Source organism: Danio aesculapii, chromosome 23 (genome assembly GCF_903798145.1).
Source record: "Danio aesculapii chromosome 23, fDanAes4.1, whole genome shotgun sequence".
Lineage (NCBI taxonomy): Eukaryota > Metazoa > Chordata > Actinopteri > Cypriniformes > Danionidae > Danio > Danio aesculapii.
Window position 1 is genome coordinate 20,735,948 of NC_079457.1, and position 20,566 is coordinate 20,756,513.

Sequence of the window (20,566 nt, forward strand, 5' to 3'; positions counted from 1 at the left end):
TTCTATTGTGCGCCAACAGCCGGTCAATATGGAAATAAAGCAAGTAGTACAAACGGAAGACGTCACGTGATTTAAAGCCGCATCTTTGTTGCCATAGTAGTGTGAATGGCGGGCAGCGATTGGCCGATGTCACGTCTTCGTCAGCCAGTCACGATGCGCGCTTTTTACAAACTACTCCGGAAGTCAACATGTTAGTATTGCTTTCTCGAGCGTTTTCCCTGGGTCTGTGGAGAGACGCTTGAGCTAGAAAGTCCTGTAGCTTGAAAACAACACAAAATAAGCTGCAGTTATTGCTTCATTTCTGGACTCCTGGTATGTATGTGTGTAAGTGTGGTAAATTTGTACGCCTCGCGACTTATTCGCATTGAGCTATGTGTTCAGAGCATATGCAGTTTCTGGTGTTATAACAATTTTTTTTTGATTGAGCGAAAATTTATTTGGACATTTTGTGATAAATCACCAAAACCCTTTTTAACAGGCATTGAACCCCTTTCGAGATGGCGTCCTTAAACCCTCTGCGAGCCCAGAACAGAAGTCAGCAGGATCAGACAGGGTGAGTGTGCAGCTGATCTCTTTTCTATCAGGTTGCGACATCCACAAGCAGCTGTACAATTACATGTTACAGTCTTATCTTCGTAATTGATTTACGGTATTTATTTCTCAGAGGCAGTTTTTAATAACAACCATGTTATTATGAAATAAAAAAGATATTCTGTAATACTTCACAATGACAGTGATGTAGTTTATCAGTTATATTTGTGATAGGGATAGTTCACCATTAAATGAAAATATCCTCTATTTACGCTCAGGTGATTTTAAGCTTTTATGAATTTCTTTCTTCTGTTAAACACAAAACACGTTTTTTTGAAGAATGATAGGGAAAAGCAATAGAAATAGTAAGATGAAAATACTTTGGCAGTCAATAGCACTTTATTCCCCCATGATTCTTCAGTTTACCTTTCTTTGTGTTCAACAGAAGAAGTGAAGGGTGAGTAGAACTTAAATTTTTGAATGAACTATCCCTTTAACTTATTTTAACATATAATTTCTCAGACTTTTCCCCAGAATCTTGGTATACATTATATTTAAAGCAATAATTTCAATACCTTACAGCAATTCTCAGTTATCTGTCAATAAATATACTCTCTGTTTTATTTTACTATCACCGTTTTGTTTAATAATTAGACATTTTAAAAAATGTTCAACCATTTTAAAAAGCTTTAAATGTTTAGCATTTATGGTTAATTTTTAGTATTCATTTGATGGATGCCACGTTGAGATGCAAAGCAAAATGAATACCCGTGGCTCCTGAAAATTTATTGATGTTTTATGAAGCTAAAAATTCTGTGCAGAAAAGTGAAACAGAAACATGAACGATAAGACAATTGAGACGATAAACCGAGGTCCTGACTCTCTGAGGTCAATAAAAACCCCATGGCACTTCTCATAAAAGAGTAGGGGTGTAACCCCGGTGTCCTGGCCAAACTCCCTCCATCAGCCCTTACTCATAATGGCCTCCAAATCATCCCCATCCACTAAATTGGCTGTATCACTGTCTTTCCACTCCACCAACAGCTGGTGTGTGGTGAGCGCACAGGCAAGTGGATGTTGCACACTGGTGGTGGAGTGGAGAGACCCCCTCATGATTGTGAAGCGCTTTGGGTATATTGGCATACATGATAAAATGCGCTATATAAATACACATTACATTACATGAACACGCTCAGCAGTACGGCTGTGGATTAAAGGTAGTAATGTTGTAAATCATTTTCAATTCAGGCCCTCAAAATGTCAGTTGTCAATGACTTCAATCAAGGACCATGATGTCTGCTAAAATATTCTACTGAGGAAAAAGTCACCTACGCCCTGGATGGCCTACCAGAAAAATTTGTAAAATGAAAAAAGATATATTTTACTTATTGTGCACAGTGACGTTATTTCAGAGTCAGTGATGCAAATTTACCCCCAAATTCTCATTGTTGTAATGGATGTGGTATTGTCTTTCTTATTGTTTAAATTTATGATTAATTTACTTAATTTGCTTTGCAATGTATAGTTTTAATGGAAATGATGAGCAATGAGTTTAGCTAAATTTGTCAACCTAATCTCTCTCATTTACAGTCATGCTATTGTATTGATCTTTATCATCTATTATTTACTATGTCATTAGGATCTTGAAGAGTCAGGATTTGAAGACTAAAGCGAGTGCTTCCTCCTTTAAAAGAGGATCTGAGAATCTGGATCCCAGTGCTTCTGCTGAAGCTGGAAAGGTAGTCAGTAAACTGAAAGGTGTCAGCAGACTTCCTGTCCTCGCGAAATCTCTGCATCCGGCTCTAAGTGAACTTTCTCAAAATCCCAATGACAACAAATGGGAACAGAGGCCTCTTGCGGTAAGGACAAACTTTTCTGATCTTTACATAAATAAAAAACGGTATTATAGTATTTAGGAATATTGTAAATAATACATTTTCATTAATGTTTAATTTAACTTATTTTAAGGAGCCTCTATTATGCATTATGAAAGGTCAAATTTTGGATTTGGGGGTCTCCAACAACAGGCTGATATGCATGCAAGGTCAATAAAACACTTTCATTGTCTTATAATATGCATTTATTTTTACCTAATTGTCCCAATGACTCCCATATGATTCATTCAGCGATTAATTTGTTCCCAAACCCCTCCCTAGCGCGATGACTCATTCTGTTGTGATTGGTCAACTGCGTTCAGCACGTGACAAAGAGAAACGCCCACCACAGCTTATAAACAATCCTGTTGTAGTCAGAGTGCAGAGTGTATGTGTGATCCCAATGCAGGAGTGCATTAAAGCAATGCAGTTAAACACCAGCATATTGCTCTATTCTTAACCAAGTAAAAACAACGACACACATTTAGTATTAATCCACACAGCGCCAAAAGCTGAACTATTTTGAAACTTGACCACTGCACGTGTGTAGGAACAGCTGACGGTGGCTTGAGCAACGAAAAACGGCAGTGGAGCGCAAGCTAAGAAATGCATTTTAATCTGTAAACAAAGCTTAATGCACTGCGTTTTCAACATGGTTTTAGATGCAATATGTGAATATAAAGAGTTAACCAGAGACAGTATAAGCCGCGTGGAGCAGTTACAAGTAACAAAACACAAATAAATACATATTTTGCAAGCTAGAAAAACCAAGGAGGCAACCATTTTAATCGTACTTACTTACACTTGTGAAATGCAGGAAGAAACTGATCCATGAACCGTGTACTGTAAAGCAGTGGTTCTCAATATAGGTCGTGAGACAATGGGGGTCGCTTGGTGATTTCTAAAAATTTAATAATTTTTATTAAACTATTTGAATTATCATATTTTTTTCAATTATTTTATTTTATTTGCGACCCCTGGGGTTATTATGCTAGATTAACATCACAGTAATAGTGTTAGTTGCAGCAGATTGTTTTTGCGGTACAATATTAAACTTTGACACCTATATGGCACTTACACACATTAAAAATGAAGGCCACAACTGAACAAGGAGGATCTTCAAGTGGCTCCAAGTCTCCAAAATTAAACCAAGAATAGTCTTGTGCTATAAACATTGTGCTTACCATTCTCATTAAGTGAGGTTAATATTAAATAAAAAATATGAATAATGATTATAATAAAATATATGGTTGTAAGACTGTTGCACTTTTTTTATGTTGCCAGTATGCTTATGTTTATATAGTTCCTTCTAGTGTGTGTGCACCATTGTGTGTAAAATTTGAATGCTTATAACCACCTCCTAGCATAGTGGGGGTGGCGAGTTCCTGAAGTTGTTATTTTAGGCGTCGCGGGCCGAAAAGTTTGAGAACCCCTGCTGTAAAGTTCCTGGCAAGTCCCATACGCATCAATAGTTTTTTCTGATCCTTCCTTTATACAAAAGGCAGATGAATCTCCTATTGTAAGCATGTAGATTGCTGAAGCGCTTCTCAGAAAAATTATGGGAACACAGCACAACGCTGTGGCTATAATGCTGAGGTATTTTTGCAAAAATAAGCTTCAACCGCTGACTCTTCACAGCCTCATTTTTAAGTAGGGAAAATAACACTAACTTTCCCTCGCACTTCAGAGCTCAGCGTCCTAGTGGCTTGATTCAACCAGGATCTGCTGCAGTGTTTGTCGTCGTCTTTTTCTTTCTACAGTGCTTGTTGGCAGGGCAGAGGGTTTCAATTTTTCCCGGGCCTGTGTGCGTAACAAATAGGCGGGGCTTGAGTTCCGTATCAAAGTCACGCAGATACGGCTAAAGACTTGTTACATCAGCGATTCATTCGAACCACTATGAGTCGACTCATTTCTAGATTAATCAATAGTTTTAAGCACAGCGCACTTTCAGATTTAATCCTTAGCTGGATATTTCACTTCACTTAGAGCTGTGTTACACACTGCATGGTAGGTCATTTTCAAAAACCCAAAATAGGGGCTCCTTAAATGTTTTGCTTGTCATTTAAATTGATATTTATGTTACTATATAGTGCATATTTATTTTAATCTTCTTACACATTTTAATTCTAATATATCCCAGTGAATCATATTATACTTTTCAGTTACCAAAAAAAGAATCCTTAGTTTAGTTAATAATTACTTTGCCACATATTTCTTACTTTTCCATTCACCCCCCAGGGTAAAGCTCAGAAAAAAAAGACCTGCACCAAACCTGTGCCTTTCAATTTGTCCCAGTCACGGACACGCATTCAGAAGAGCACAGACCTTTCCCAAGGAAAACCACCCCTGATGCCTTCAGCTCGACTCACAACTGTGGAAAAATTGAGGGACGTAAATGCAGGTGCCAAAACTGATACTCAGAGCCATAAAGCTACGACACCGGGTGTCATCAGAACTCAGGCAAACCAGTCGCCACGACTGCAGTCTTTCAATAATGCACAATATAAAGGCTCCACTGATGGTCACGGATGCTACAATCACACTGATTTAAGTTCACGCTTAGATTGCATCCATCTTGCACAATCAAAGCATCCTGAACACTCAAGCCATTTATCTAAGACGTCACTCAGTAAAGTAGATGTTAATTCCGAAAATCAAGCACCAAAGGATAAGCACTGTTTTCAAACGGTCCCGTCAACCGTACAAAGCCATGTAAGCTGTAAAGGTGAGTGGCATAACTTCAGATTTTGCTTATTGTGTCAATGAAGGTAGTGTTCAAGTATAAAAACTTAACAACAATTGATGTATGAGTGCAGGGTCTTCGCAGAAACTCTCATCAGCTGTGCACAATGTCTTCTCTCGTGAGGGGTTGAGTGCTGTTGGAGCTCAATGCATGATGCCACGTTTATCTACCTGCCCTTCTGGACCAGGAACCTCCAATAATTTGGTTAGAAATAATAGAAAAGCTCAGTTTCCTGACCCCCCTTATTATGTGATTATGATGTATTTAGTATGATAATGTACTATCAAATTTTTTGCTTCAGACAGATTGTTTTGCAAGCTAGCTGGTGCTCATATATTTTGATCTTTTAGCCTCAAAGAGTTTTGAAGAAGACCCATCATGGCATTGATGCCACTGCAGGTTAGTTCACCTTTAAAGTGTCCTTGGCTGTGTTTACACCTGGTATTAAAGGGATAGTACAACCCAAAAATAGAAATTAGCTCACTATTATAATTATTTAATCACCCAAGTCTGGTTTTATATTTTTTTGAGTTTTTTTTGTCTGTTGAACAAAAATAAGATGTTTTGAAGAATGGTTCCAATGGCTACCAGCTTCCAACATTCTTTAGAATATCTTCTTGTGTTCAACAGCAGAAAGAAACTCAAATAGGTTTTAAACAAGTGAAGGGTGAGTGATTGATGACCGAAGTTTCATTTACTATCCCTTTAAGATGTTTCTTTTTTGATCCAATCCCAAATGGACATGCTTGATACAAGTGTAAATGGGATCTGAAATGGTTTGAGTTTGTCCACTTTCAACAACACACAGGTTTTTTTTATACATGGAGAAGATCCTCCCACATGTTCTATTTGTAAAAGCACTTCAACTTTAAAGCACATTGTGTTGGTTTTAATTCTGCGAGGATTTTATTTTAATCAGTTCATTCTTTTGAATGATTTTTAACACGTTTATTCCAACTGCAGTTTTAGAGTTTTTAGCAAAAATAAATAGTAAAACCTCAATATAATCTAATATCTCCCATATACATTTCTCACCATAAATATGCCCATAGAAGCTGGCATGGCGTTAAACACAAACAAACAAACAAACACATCCACTTTTGACCACTTCCAGAGGTCATGTACACTCACCGGCCACTTTATTAGGTACACCTGTCCAACTGCTCCTTAATGCAAATTTTTAATCAGCCAATCACATGCCAGCAACTCAATGCATTTAAGCATGTAGACATGGTCAAGGAGTGGTTGGAGTATTTCAGAAACTGCTGATCTACTGGGGTTTTCACGCACAACCATCTCTGGGGTTTGCAGAGAATGGTCCAAAAAAGAAAATATCCAGTTAGCGGCAGATCTGTGGGTGCAAATGCCTTGCAGAAGACCACACCGGGTGCCTCCTGTCAGCTGAGAACAGGAAACTGAGGCTACAATTCACACAGGCTCACTAAAATTGGACAATAGAAGACTGGAAAAATGTTGCCTAGTCTGATGAGTCTCAATTTATGCTGCAACATTCAGATGTAGGGTCAAAATTTGGTGTCAACACCATGAAAGAATGGATCCATCCTGCCTTGTATCAGCAGTTCAGGCTGGTGGTGTAATGGTGCGGGGAATACACTTTGGGCTCATTAGTACCAACTGAGCAATGTGTCAATGATTTGTTGCAGACCATGTCCATTCCTTTATTACCACAGTGTACCCATCTTCTGATGGCTACTTCCAGCAGGATAACGCACCATGTCATAAAGCACAAATCATCTCAGACTGGTTTCATGAACATGACAATGAGTTCACTGTACTCAAATGGCCTCCACAGTCACCAGAACTCAATCCAATGGAACACCTCTGGTATGTGGTGGAACGAAAGATTTGCATCATGGACGTGCAACCAACAAATCTGCAGCAACTGCGTGATCCCAATCTAGATCAAAATCTCTGAGGAATATTTCCAGTACCTTGTTAAATCTATGCCACAAAGGATTAAGGCAGTTCTGAAGGCAAAAGGGGGTCCAACCTGGCTGGTGAGTGTAAATGCCAAATGCATTCAGACAGCCACAAAAGCCTCAAAAATTAAGTATTTGTTGTTGTTAAAGTGCACTATCTGACAGGTTTTGCCAGCTGAGTTTGAAAGATGGATTTTTTTAAAAACAAGAACAAAATTCACTTACTATTACTGATTATAACATAAACATACATACAACCTCTAGAGTTGAAACCTTCTCATCAAACAAGTCATGAAAGTTGTTGAAAGTGGACAAAAGTGTGTGGATTAAAACACCAGATGTAACAAATGGAATTATAATCTTATCTACTTATGAGTAGGGCCAGACGGAATCTGCGGACGTTTTTTGCTATTTCTGCAGAGAATTTTGGTAAAAATCTGCAAATTTCTGTGGAATTATTTTGGGAGTATCATAACTAAAACCATAATATGTAAAAATAAAAATAATATCTTTTTAACTTTTATTTAATATTTAAATGCAAATCCAATTAGATTCACTTTGTTTCGTAAACAAAGCAAGTCTCATATAATATATCTATTAAAAAACAAAAAAATATTACTGTACAAACTGCATTGTACATAAATCAGAAGCATTTTTTTCATATTAGTCAATAATATTACTGTAATTCAAAAACTGAATAAATACTGATTTACATACATTTACTCAAGTCAATAAACAGAATTAATGATGGGCTAAAAATCTGCGCAATTCTGCGCGTGCAGATTTCGTGTGGGCCTACTTATGAGTCTTTTGAGTATCTAGTATCTACTGATGTTATAAGTATGATTTGATCAACCAAAACACATTTTGAGACCAAGTGTAAAAAAGGCCCTGCTGCTCTCACTGATCAAAGAGGTTGAGATTTTTATTTCTCCTTATCAAGACAAAGCTGGGCTGTTTTCCCCTGACCCATCAGCACTGCGTAGTATTCTACAGAGTGATGGAACTAGACTGGCGGAGCACACTGGAGCATCACCCAGAGTATCTACTTGTCCCACTGGCAGAGGGACCTCCATTTATTCTGTGAGTCCACTCCATAAACATTCATTCACACATTCTGAAATATTATGTCTTCATAGCAGAATAAATGTGCGTTCACACTTGGCAGGTTTTATTCTAATCAAATGAATTCTGGTCCAGTTGATCTGTTAGTGCCATACATTTGATAGGTGCACATTTTTAAAAGTTTCTCTTTATATCTTAAATAATCAAGTTTGTGCAGCTTTCAAGTTGCCGTATACAGACAGACAACTGGGGCTTGTGCAAGTGGACATTGTGTGCAGACATCCACAAGCAATTAATAAGCCCAGAGACCTGAAATTCAAAATGTTTTACTTAAAATCCACATGACCCGCAAGCTGTGAACATTTTTTCTTTTGTATTGTGAAGCAGTTCCTAGAGAACAGGAATATTAAATGAGAAAACGGTGGGCGTGGCTTGTTTTTTTTTTTTTTTTTTTACTGCGAGCTGATTGGATGTAGTAAAGTAGGCATTTCATTCAGAAAGACTGAGAAAAGGGTTTCAGGAGAGTTATAGACCCTTTTCAAAATGACGTCACTTCACTTCCCCTCATCAGCAACGCAGTGTATTTTTTGTTCCGGTTTACCTTTCAATCAATGGGACACTTGCCTGGAAAATGCATTTATGAATATATTAACATTGCACGTTCTGATTTTGAGACTATTACAGTACTGGGCATGGGTCCTAATGTTTCTCTTTCAATACTAAACTGCCTTCTGAGTTTGAAAATGATTCTTTAAGTTATTACGAATAGGAATAAGCTATTGATTATCAAGGAAAGCATATATTTGCAACCTTTACACTTGTTAAGTTTATTTCCTCAATAATGGATTTATTTTTACTTTGATGCTGCTAAGATTATAAATTATTAATTATATTATCTGTAATATGTAAATGTTCCAGCATGAGTAAAATCCTTGATTTAAATCTTCTCAAATTAACTGGTAAATGTCAAGTCAGGTTGGCATTATTGTCATTTCAACAATATACAGTGCAGTATAAAGTGAAAGGAAACAATCTAAGGTGCTACATCAAACAACATAAATTGACAACATAATACAGGACTGTGCAATACAAGATAAACCAAAAAATAAAATAAGAGTATGAATAGGAGCGCAAAGTGCGGTTTTTGCAACATTTAGTGCAAATAAGACAGGACAGACAGGACAGGAAACAGTAATGCCGACCAGTGCACTACGAATGTTGTGCAAATTGGAGCAGATGTAAATACTGTACATGTAAACATTTGTCATTAAGGTAGAATGTCTATAAATACAATGAGTTTCATCATTTATTATTTATTGATTCATTAATGTTTTGTTCAGTTTCTCTATTTAAATTAATTTAGACAGTGTCCTACCGCCACTTAGTGGGTGGATAGTGCTACCTTTTAATTAATAATCATGCAAATAATTTCATAATAATACTGAATTAAAATACCATCTTGTGGTTATTTTTGCAATTGTAAATTTTTATAAGGATTTTGTTTGATTATTAAGCGTCGCACACAACATTGTTTTTCTATTTTATTTAATATGAATATTAAATAGAAATAAATGTTTTATGTTCATAAATAAAATTCCTATATAGAGAAAATGGCAGAGAACTGAGCAGTAGAATGTGAATAATATAAATGTGTTTGTGAATCAGCTCTCCACTGTAAACAACCACAGTGAAACACCCAGTTTTATTTATTACTTATGCTTCAGGACACAAATAAATAAATAAATATATTGGACATACAGGAATGTTCAGCCCCTGTGTAAACTGAAATCTGAAATCTTTATTTGATAAATACTGACAAGTATGCACCAACTTCATCTGCAGTAAAGACAGCTACATAAAGTAATAGACTTGGTTTAAAGTTCAGTTTTCTTGGTTCACGCGTAAATCTGGATGATCTGTAAAACATTTTTTTTAGATGTCAGACGTCTCACCTTGAATGCAGACAACAGAAAACAGCCGTAGTCTGTCTAACCGTATCTGTAGTAAATATACAGCTGACTAGGTGAGTTCTCAATGGGAAGTTCTGCGTAAGCGGAAGTAAGGATACACTGCTTGGAGTGAAACTGGACACTGCTTGACATCATGTGAAAAAGGTCTTTTACAAACCAACCTCCTCCTTGCCATTTCTGTTTGTTGTCATAGCACTGTCAACGCTGACAATTAGAGGGCGTTATTAGGTATGTCAACCAGGTCCAATACCTCAGACAGACAAATCTGTGAATTTAACTGAAGAGAAACAGGAAGTGCATTTTCAGATTTCAATTTTAGATTACAAGGGTAAACAGTTTTGTTTTTCTTATGCACAAACATGCACAGATGAACTATTCACCACAAAACTAGCAATGTGAGCTAACAAAAGCAGTATGGTTAGTTTTGATTTCCTCTGTACATTTAAATGCTTTGTTCACTTCAGGCTCAAAGAGTGCCGGTAAGGAAGCCTCAAACAGAAGTTTCAACAGCTGTAAAAGCTCCTGCAGGTATGTACCAAATTTCCTATCAAATAAATGTATTCTTAATGAACATAAGTTTGTTTACTTCTGAACATTATGAATATCATGGGGAGTTATTTGATGCACTGTTTATTGTGATGCTGTGTGTGAACTTGATATTGAAGAGAAAGTGCAGCTGGTATCAATGTATCAATACCATAAAAAAAGCAATAGAAATCTTTCAGTATAGTTCAGTGTTTGTTTATTTCAGCAACTGTTAGATCATGTACACTAATGTTATCCTGTAAGATTAATGCAAGTGTCATATCAACAATAATGTCTTCCTTTAGGTAGTGCCGTGTCCTTCTCCCCTGACCCCGCAGCCCTGCGCAGTATCCTGCTGAATGAAGGTGTGAGGGCTGGAGGAGCAACACCCAGCAGAGTCTCAGTCTGTCCCACCGGCAGAGGAACTTCCATTTATTCTGTAATTCTGATCAGAGGGATTCAAATTCCAGTCTTGTGCTACAATAAAGGGGCTCTAAATCATGTCACTTTTTATCTCTCTCAGGCCCAGAGAGTCCCGGTCAAGAAAAATAGACAAGAAGTCATGGTGACGGCAGCAGTATCATCTCAGTGTATGTTTTGCTCTTCAGTGTTTCTTTCTAGAATGTTTTCATCCCCTGTAGTGTCACTGTTTCTTTGTTGTGTACAGGTGCTAATCGAACACCAGTGATGAAATGGACACCGCAGCGAGTCACAAACACCAAACCACAGTCAATGGTGAATGAAATATTTAACTTTTTTGTTAGCATGCAGTTTTTATGTTAAAGAACCTCTATTATGCATTAAAAATGTCATATTTTGTTTTTGTGGGTCTCCAACAATAGGCTGATATGCATGCAAGGTCAAAAGACACTTTCATTGTCTTATTATATGCATTTATTTTTTTACCTGATTATCCCAACGACTCCCATATGATTCGTTCAGCGATTCATCTGTTCCCAAACCCCTCCTTAGCACGATGACCCAGTCTGTTGTGAATGGTCGACTGTGTTCAGCATGAGACGGAGAATCGCCCACCACGGCTTATAAACAATTTTGAAGTAGTCAGAGTACAGAGTGTATGTGTGAGCCCAATGCAGGAGTGCATTAAAGCAATGCAGTTAAACACCAGCATATTGCTCTGTTCTTAACCATAAGTAAAAGCAGTGAAACATTCATTATTAACCCACACAGTGGCAAAAGCTGAACTATGAAACTTGACCACCGCATGTGTGTAGGAATAGCTGATGGTGGCCATAGCAAAGACAATTGGCAATAGATCACAAGCTCACAAACGCATTTAAATACGTAAACAAAGCGGCGCGCTTCGTGTTTCCAACGTGGTTTTAAACTCGATATGACTATATAAAGAGTTAACCAGATACAGTAAAATCACAAGCAAGTAACAAAACACAATTAAATACATAATTTGCAAGCTAGAGAAAACAAGACGGCAACCATTCTAATCGCACTTACTAACACTTGTGAAATGGAGGAAGAAACTGATCCATGAACTGTGTACTGTAAAGTTCCTGTCAAGCTCTGACAAAGTCCCATAAACATCAATAGTCTTTTCTAATCCTTCCTTTAAAGGTGCAGTATGTAAGTTTGACACCCAATGGTTGAACTAGGTATTGCACTCCTGGATCAAAACAAACCAAGTGGTACTCACTACAGTCACTTGGGCAGAGCTAAGCTCCAGGTCAAGCTCCCCCTCATTGGAGCTCAAGTGGCTCTGCAGCGAGCAGTGTCTCAAACAAACGCAAGCGCGGGTTGCCATATTGAGGACAGGAGTGAGTGATTTAAACTGTGTACTAAATAAAAGCAACGGCGCCCAATAGAAGGAATGTTTTCCATGTTAAAAGGAGTTTTCGTCCTAACCAACATCTTGAGTTGATATATTAGAAAAGGTTTCTATTTTTTACAGCTGAGCTACAGAATACTGACAGTGATCACCTCAGATACACCTCATGTGCTTTATTCAGTGTTAAAAGCTAATAATGTGAGTTTGAATGACATTTTACATGACATTTATTGCCATACTACTGAAAGCAGCAGCAGATTGTATACCTAAGATCTTGAAAATAAAATAAATCGTTTGAAATTGAACTTTAGAATTAAACACATGAGTGATTCAGCATGTACATTTATTAATGTTAAAGAGGTTTTAATTAATTATAAACCTTACCATTTCATGAGTGAGTGCATATTCTGTGCTTCTGAATGACTGTATTAAAATTTCTGTCGTGTTTCGTCTGGTGCAAACAGTAAATTGCTCATATGTGTGTCTCGTCACGAAGCGTGTTGTTAGGACACGCGGTAACAATGTTTACATTCGTAATATTTATATAATTTTCCAATTAATAACCTCATGTGGAATCAGTCTCATTTCGGGGCTGTTACTGTCCACTGGAGGTTGCATTTCAGCCATGCTTTCAGAGCCTTTCTGAATGAGTGAATGAAATACGCGGTTTTCCACCAAGGCAACCCAGGTTGCTGAAATATAATTGGCTAAACTGGCATTGGGCAGGTTAGAATTACCAAAACAAAGATAGCGTTCCAGCATAGAAAATAAATTTTCAAAGCAAAATATCTGACTTCAGCATTGTTTTTCAGATAAACAAGTATGTTCACTAGGCATGTTTATTAAATATCTGCAAATATGTTATGGTATTTTTTTTATGCTTTAGAAGAGTCAAAAACTTTCGTACAGCACCTCCAACAAATGACTGATGAATCCCGCATTGTAAGCGTGTAGATGGCTAAAGCACTCGTCAGAAAAGTGACAGGAGCACTGCATAAAGCTCAACTACTGACTCTTCATAACCTCATCTTTGGGTAGGGAAAATAACACTAACTTTCCCTCACACTTCAGAACACAGCGTCTATGCGACTTGATTCAACCAGGATCTGCTACAGTGTTTGTTTTCCTCTTCTTTTTTTTTTCCTACAGTGTTTGTGGGCGGGGCCGGGGGTTCAATATTCTCTGGTCTGCGCGCGCTACAAATGGGCGGGGCTTTTCATATCGACATCACGCAGACACGGCTAAAGACTCGTTACAGTGGCGATTCATTCGAACCACTATGAGTCGACACTTTTATAGCTGAATCAATAGTTTTAAACATGGCGCACTTTCAGATTTAAACCTTAGCTGGATATTTCATTTCACTTAGAGAGCTGTTATACATTGCATAGAAGGTAATTTTCAAAAACCCTTAATAGGGGCTCTTTAAGCATTGAATATAATTTTTTTTATATTCTTAATTTAGTTTTTTCAGTTTTCTTCATTCTTTTTGATTTGCAGTTTTTATTATTACTTTTGCATCTATCTTTAATAATTTTTTTTGTTATTATTATGATTATTTTATATATATATATATATATATATATATATATATATATATATATATATATATAGTTCATTTTTGTTGTTGTTTAATCTGTTTTTTGTGTTAGACTGAATTTGTTTCGATTATTTTTTTTTAGTTCTTTGTTAATATGTTTTATTTTGCTTTATTATTATTATTATTATTATTTTGGCATATTTATCAGTTTAGTGTGTTCTGGGTTTCCCCCCATTTAAATTTTTGGGAGTTTCTTTAGTCACTGTTTGATTTGGTTTTTAGTTTTGTGTGTGTGTTAATTTGTTTGAATACTTTATTGTATTTATTGTTATTTATGACTTATGAGCATTTCAGCATAGCCTGATACAGTAAAGAATTAAAAAAACATCCACATAAAAACACATACATAGACATATCATATGCATCACTGATTAGTGTTCAACAGTCTGATTGACGCTGAAATAAGAGTATTTGAGCCTGTTCCGCTTGCATCGCGGTATTCTGTATCTTTTGCCAGAGGGTAAGAGATCACAATATGGGAAGAGTACATGAGATGTATTGCTCAGAATTCTTTTCACTTCATTTAAAGTGCATTGTTCATATAGAGTCTGAGTGCTGGTAAAGTTTTTTAGTCCTATAAGTTTCATAGCAACTCTGACCATATTGAAAAGTTTTGATTTCAAATTTACAGAAAGATTGCCATACGATGTGGATAAACCATATCTGATAACACTTTCGAATACGAACTGATACAATACATACAACTTTCTTATCAACATCATAAAAACACAATCTACGCAGAAAGTAAAGCCTTTGGAGTTTTTCACAGATCCAATTATCATGAGTGACCCATGTAAGAGACTTACCTATGTGTTCTCCTTTGCACATTTCAGTTTGAATCGAAACCGTTTGTATCACAACATGACATTTACTGTTTCTATTTACAGAGGAAGCCCTGCACCACCCAAAAGATGTCCAGTTTAAGGGACTCTCCAGGTTTGCTTGGATCTCACGACCCCAGCCCTGGTATATTGATTTGCCAAGAGGTAAAACAGGCTCATTGTAATCTTTTACTTGATCTAAATGATATAGAATGCCAGGTTAACATTGGCTTTTAATTGTGTCACAGGGGGAAAATGTTGTGCAAAGGTTATTTGAAGACAAAGAGCAGATGGATGATGACCAGACAGACCAAAATGGCATTACTTCCCAACAGTTGCTGAACAGTCACCAATCTGTATGATTGTAAAACACTAATTAATGCAATACTAGTCATTTTTTGATAGCTTAGAAGTGACCTCACATCTTCCTTTCTATATGCAGGTTGAAACTCAGTCAACAGTTAGAGAAAATTCAGACTCAGTTCTTCACACTAAGAACGAAAGCAAGAAAACAGCTCAGCCATTCATACAAGCAGCACACAGAGGGTCCGTCATTGTCTTCTCATCAAGCCAAAGACTTGTATCAGAACAGTCTCAAGATACACTAAAGACCCTAGCTGCCAATTTACAACTCTGTGAAGATCGGCCTACATCTCATAATGCAGCCCAAAGCAATGGATCACAGATCAATCCCAGCATAGACATGACTAAACAAAGCCAATCGAAAGGTGTTCAAAACAATTGCTGTTTTCAAATATTCCTCAAGCTGACATTGTACTCATCCTGAACGCTTTTCACCATTTAAATGTGTTTCCACAGCAGCTATAATACAGTCTAGTGCTGTATCTGCTCTGCGGAGGCGTCAAACTCCTCTGGAAGAGATGTTTTTAGATGAGGAATGTGCTACCTACACCTCTCGCCTGCTGTCCTGCCCGCTGCAGCCCCGCTCTGGAAACCCGGTGGCCTCCACACTACTGTTTCAAGACTCTACTGTGAGTAATCCTTCTGTTTTTTATAAAGTTTATAAGCCCAGGTGCATCTCTGTTGATGTATATCATCTTCATCCTCTCGACAGTGTTTTTTACCCATTGGCCTGTCCTCTCCTGTACGTCTGAGCCCGGTCCTGTCCTTTGGTTCTATCAGAGCATAAAGCCAGATGTCCCACAACACATTGCACAATGAGTGGTGCCACAATGGCATCTGAATAAATTTTCTAAGAGGTTTTATATTGGGGTTTTTAACTGATTAGTAAAATAAGCTCTGTGGTTAACATCATTAGATGTTTTATAATATAAACTACAAACACTCTCAACCAAAGCATTCTTGTTTAATTTACTTACTAGAAACATACTTTTACGAAATATGCATCTTGTTTTGTGTGTTTAATTTGTGTTTTAGAGCAAAATGTTGTATTGCAAAGTATATTTACCACAGATATTTTACGAATAAATTGTTAAAACCTCATAGGAAAATCTCAATAAAACCCAAACAAGTTATTATTTTGGTTTCTGACGTCATTTCTGCTTCCACCTCTCTATTTCTTTAGTCAGTCAGTCTTTGTTTAGCCATGCAAGACTGTTTGAAACCGTATTGCTGCTTGCACTTTTGATAAGAAATGTTGTACAGTTAGATAAACAATCTGTTGTCATTTACAAGCAAGGCTTGGATGGATAAAATATTCACTGTTGAGAAGACGACAGAATGCAAATCTGTACATAGAACACTTGTTATTTTTACACTGAACTTGTCGCTGACAGGAAACACTGTGTGCTTGTCTATTGTGTAAAGTCTGTAATAAATCTATATATAAGCACATATTTTACATTGCTTTTGTGTCATGAATTGGTTCGATCATTATTTTCTTTACCTGAAACAATCTGCAATAAGTTTGGAGATGTACTTTATGCAGTTATAGATCTAGAGCAGTGTTTCTCAACCACATTCCTGGAGGACCACCAGCTCTGCATGTTTCCCAAGTCTCCTTAAACGCACCTGATTCAGAGCATCAGATCATTAGCAGAGAGTGAAAGACATGTGATGGGTGTGTAAGACAAAGGGGGCATCCAAAACATGCAGTGTTGGTGGTCCTCCAGGAACGTGGTTGAGAAACACTGATCTAGAACATGCGTCTCAAACTCAATTCCTGGAGGGCCTCTGCACAGTTTTGCTCCAACCCTAATCAAACACAGCTGATCTAAATAATCAAGGTGTTCAAGACTTCTAAAGACTAATTAGCAAGTATGAGTTGGAGGTGGTTGGAGCTAAACTGTGCAGAGCTGCGGTCCTCCTGGAATTGGGTTTTAAACCATTGATCTGGAGATTGATGAGTAAATGGATAAAAAGAAAAGGTTAAAAAGAGATGCAAAATGCATATAGATGGACATATTTAGAGTCGGAGTTCCCATGCATTCTAAAAATCCTAAAAAAAATAAAAAAGACCAATTTGGAAAATGAGAGAAAATAAAAAATGGCATGGATACAATTCTAATGTTTTATATGTGTGTTTTAAACCATTTGCTCCTTCACTATTGAACTATACTCTTATCTACCCTCTTTATATTTACTTAAAACAGTTATTTGATCCCTCAACATTAACAATTGCTTTTCCTAACACTACATTTCCAGTATTCTTTAATGTGACCGTGACAGTCTATGGCAAAATAGCTTAAATTGCACCCAACTCGTCATAATTGCATTTTTACTATTGAGAATTTAATTGTAGAGCTCTGATTAAGTTTTTATTGACAGTTACAATTAGAGAGCTCTTTCTGTTCTTACCAGTACAATTGTTCAAAGAACTCTCTAATTCCTACTAGTAACAATTGAATTAGAAAGCTCTCTAATCTGAATTGTTTCTAGTAATTTAATTATAGAGCTCTCTATTTCATTTGTTACTGGTAAGAACCATTCTTACTATTGACAATTAAATTTAAGAGCTAGAAATTTGGAATTCTTAGTAGCACTCTAAATCATTTGTTAAGAAGAATGCAATTGCAGAAAAAAATGTCTTATAAAAATGCTAATTTAACGAGAACGTCGAGTGCATTTTAAGCTGATTTGGCTTGCCATAGTTGTCTCATGTTCGTGGTCGCAGCTGCAAGGAATTATTTAATGAGTGCTCGAATGTTTGCTGCAAATGTTGACTGGTAAGCACATGGGCTACCCGAACATTAATGATTGAAAACCTATATTGATACGGCATATAAAATTGACATTTCCATGGCCAGTTGTTTTCAGTATCGTCCTTCCACATAGTCCCCAAATCAAATGTGACAGGCTGCTGTTTTTCTGCAGTAGTTCACTAAACAAGACGTTAATATAAGCGATATCCTATGGATGTTTTCTGTTTCACCAACAAAGGTCGAAAGTCTTTAACATAATTTGTTGTTCTTAGCTTCTTAGTAAATTAATTTTTAACGAATTGTTGGTTCATTTGTTTTATTCTCAAAGTGTTTTAGCTAGTAATGTTTTGAAAGAACGAGTTCAGCATCACTAGGCACATAGGGACTAGGACGAAACATGGTAGTTTTAATTTTCTAGAATTCAAGCTTTATATTAAAACATAAAATAAAAAAGTTGATATTACTGATTTTGGACAGTCGTTGTTAGTATTTATTGAACAGTTCATTAATTTAATTCATTTTAAAACATCTAATGTGAAGTTCAACGTCAAACCTCCACCTTTCACTGATTTATGTACATACTTTAATTCAGCATATAACCTTAGTTGACAACAAACCTAATGTTCCCAATTAGACTAAAATGTATTAAATTGCCTTCATTACTAACATGAATTTGGACCAGCTCTCTGTCTACAAAACATGCTTCTTAGCAAAGGTAAGTCTGGCCTTTTTCTAATTTTATGTTTTGTCTCTGCAGACACAGGGCTTGCAGGCCAAATTCTCATAAGTTGTTGAGATTCTGCTCTGCACCAATCTGGAGATCAACTCCAACTACAGTGTTGAACTGATTGACCAAAGTGATTCTCTGCATTATACTGTCCTCTTGCACATTTGTGTTTTTGATGTCCAGCCTTTTTGGGAGACTTGATAACTACCCAGGTAGCAAAGAATTCTGGCCCAGATTTGGCATAAAGCTGGCACAGGAGGCATTCATTCTGTACTGGCATACAGAATGTGGGCCAAACATGGCCCGGGTTTGGCAGAGGTGGCACTGTCTTTAAGGTGGCACACAAGATTTGGGAAAGATGTAAAATGTAGTATTTGGCCCAGATGTTAAAAATTTATATGAGCCACGTAAGTTTGACCCACATTAAAATAATTTTTGAGTAAAGAAAAAAATTCTACCAATCAGGTCATTTGAGAAAAAGCATATCCATGGTGTGCTTAAAGTGCAATGGGTTTATCAATTTCATTAAAATTGTGACACACCAACCTATCTGGCCCGGTTATGAGTTATTAAATTGGCTGAGACTTGACCCAGATATGGTCCATGTTTGGCCCTTGTCTGGAAGCCAGACTTGGTCATGTATTGTAAGTCACTGCGGCATGTGGGCCAAACAAAACCTGATTCTGTGGGCCAGAGAAACTTATGTGGGTAGTTTTTGGGGAGGCTTAAATCCGTTACATTGAAATATTCTTGAAATTCTAGATTTAGAATCAGCATTTTCTTTTGCTACAGCTCCATTCCTTTGACCTTTATCTCCATGACCTGCTGTCAGAGCGTTTTGGGCACTTTAGAACGGCTCACTATCTTATAAAGTCAGTGAGAACTGGCTATCAGTTAAACAGGGTTTGTCAGAAAATTCAGTAATTGATGCCAGATTAACACCAATAACTGAGAGATATCTGACAATGTTCTGTTATTTTGATCAATGTTCTTATGTCATTTAAGTTTTTATACTGTGCCTCTGCATATAAGAAGAGTTCAGATGCAAAAACCTACCATCTGAAATTTCCTTCTAGAATGAGCGTTTTTCTTAACCTTCTATGATTTGTTCAGTTATTTCACTTTACAGACAATGAAAATGACCAATTAATCACCATTAAAATTCAAATACTAAACCTTCACACAAGAGTCTGAGAAAAGTGCTTAGTTTAGAAGACATTTTGAAATGGCAGGTTTTTGCATCTGAACTCTTCATATGTAGCTGTAAAAATATTCTTTTAAATATTCAATTTCTCTCAAACTAATGACCTCCACTAAATTAAGATACAAAGATAAATGCATGTAGATCGATACAGTAGTCAACATTTGAAGTGGATCAAAAAGTTTTTCAGAATTGCCTTTAGACAATTCTGAGATAGATAGTAACGGCAAGACATTACAGAACTTCGAGAAATGCCAAATGTTTTTTTTAATTAAGCAGGCAACCTTTGCTGTGTAATTAGAGTTGCCACATTATATTTAGCTAGTCAAGAGAGTGTGACTGCGGTGTCTGTGTTTGTGAAATGAAATCCAGTGGGTGGGCACAAATTGCTGGAGCACTGTACTATTAAACCCTTCCCTCTGCAGCCCTTTGCTCTGAGAGACGCTGCAAGCACGTCTTTCATTTGCCTCCTTTTCCAATCCCATCTGCCGCCAAATTCTGGAATACCTGAACCATGGCTAACATAAACACAGCTGAGGTGGATCCAACAAAGATGGGGCTCGGACGGGCCATTGCTGTGCTGACGTCAGGTGGTGATGCCCAGGGTAAGCAGATCTGCCTCTTGTTTTGTCCTGGTCTGGTTTTT

At 37.0% G+C, this 20,566-nt stretch overlaps 2 protein-coding genes across 3 annotated transcripts in view; both read left to right on the plus strand.

Annotated features, from left to right (window-relative positions):
• The first annotated feature begins 214 nt into the window (after positions 1-214).
• On the plus strand, positions 215-16,687 carry troap (trophinin associated protein). Of its 2 annotated transcripts, none has more exons than XM_056450082.1 (15): positions 215-312; positions 479-553; positions 2,171-2,390; positions 4,644-5,130; positions 5,222-5,352; positions 5,499-5,547; positions 8,032-8,171; positions 10,588-10,651; positions 10,954-11,238; positions 11,316-11,383; positions 14,937-15,035; positions 15,119-15,226; positions 15,313-15,598; positions 15,690-15,862; positions 15,946-16,687. In XM_056450082.1, the coding sequence occupies exons 2-15, from the start codon at positions 498-500 to the stop codon at positions 16,018-16,020; spliced, it is 2,241 nt and encodes a 746-aa protein (XP_056306057.1). In that variant the 5' UTR covers positions 215-312; positions 479-497; the 3' UTR covers positions 16,021-16,687. The 2 variants fall into 2 exon arrangements, with proteins under 2 accessions (XP_056306057.1, XP_056306058.1); XM_056450083.1 differs by having other exon boundaries at positions 15,693-15,862.
• Positions 16,688-20,336: 3,649 nt separating this feature from the next.
• The window catches only part of pfkma (phosphofructokinase, muscle a), a 22,531-nt gene continuing 22,301 nt past the window's right edge, over positions 20,337-20,566 (plus strand). The window contains 1 exon segment of the mRNA XM_056448863.1: positions 20,337-20,525. Within this exon segment, the coding sequence (XP_056304838.1) occupies positions 20,435-20,525 (91 nt within the window). The 5' untranslated portion in view covers positions 20,337-20,434.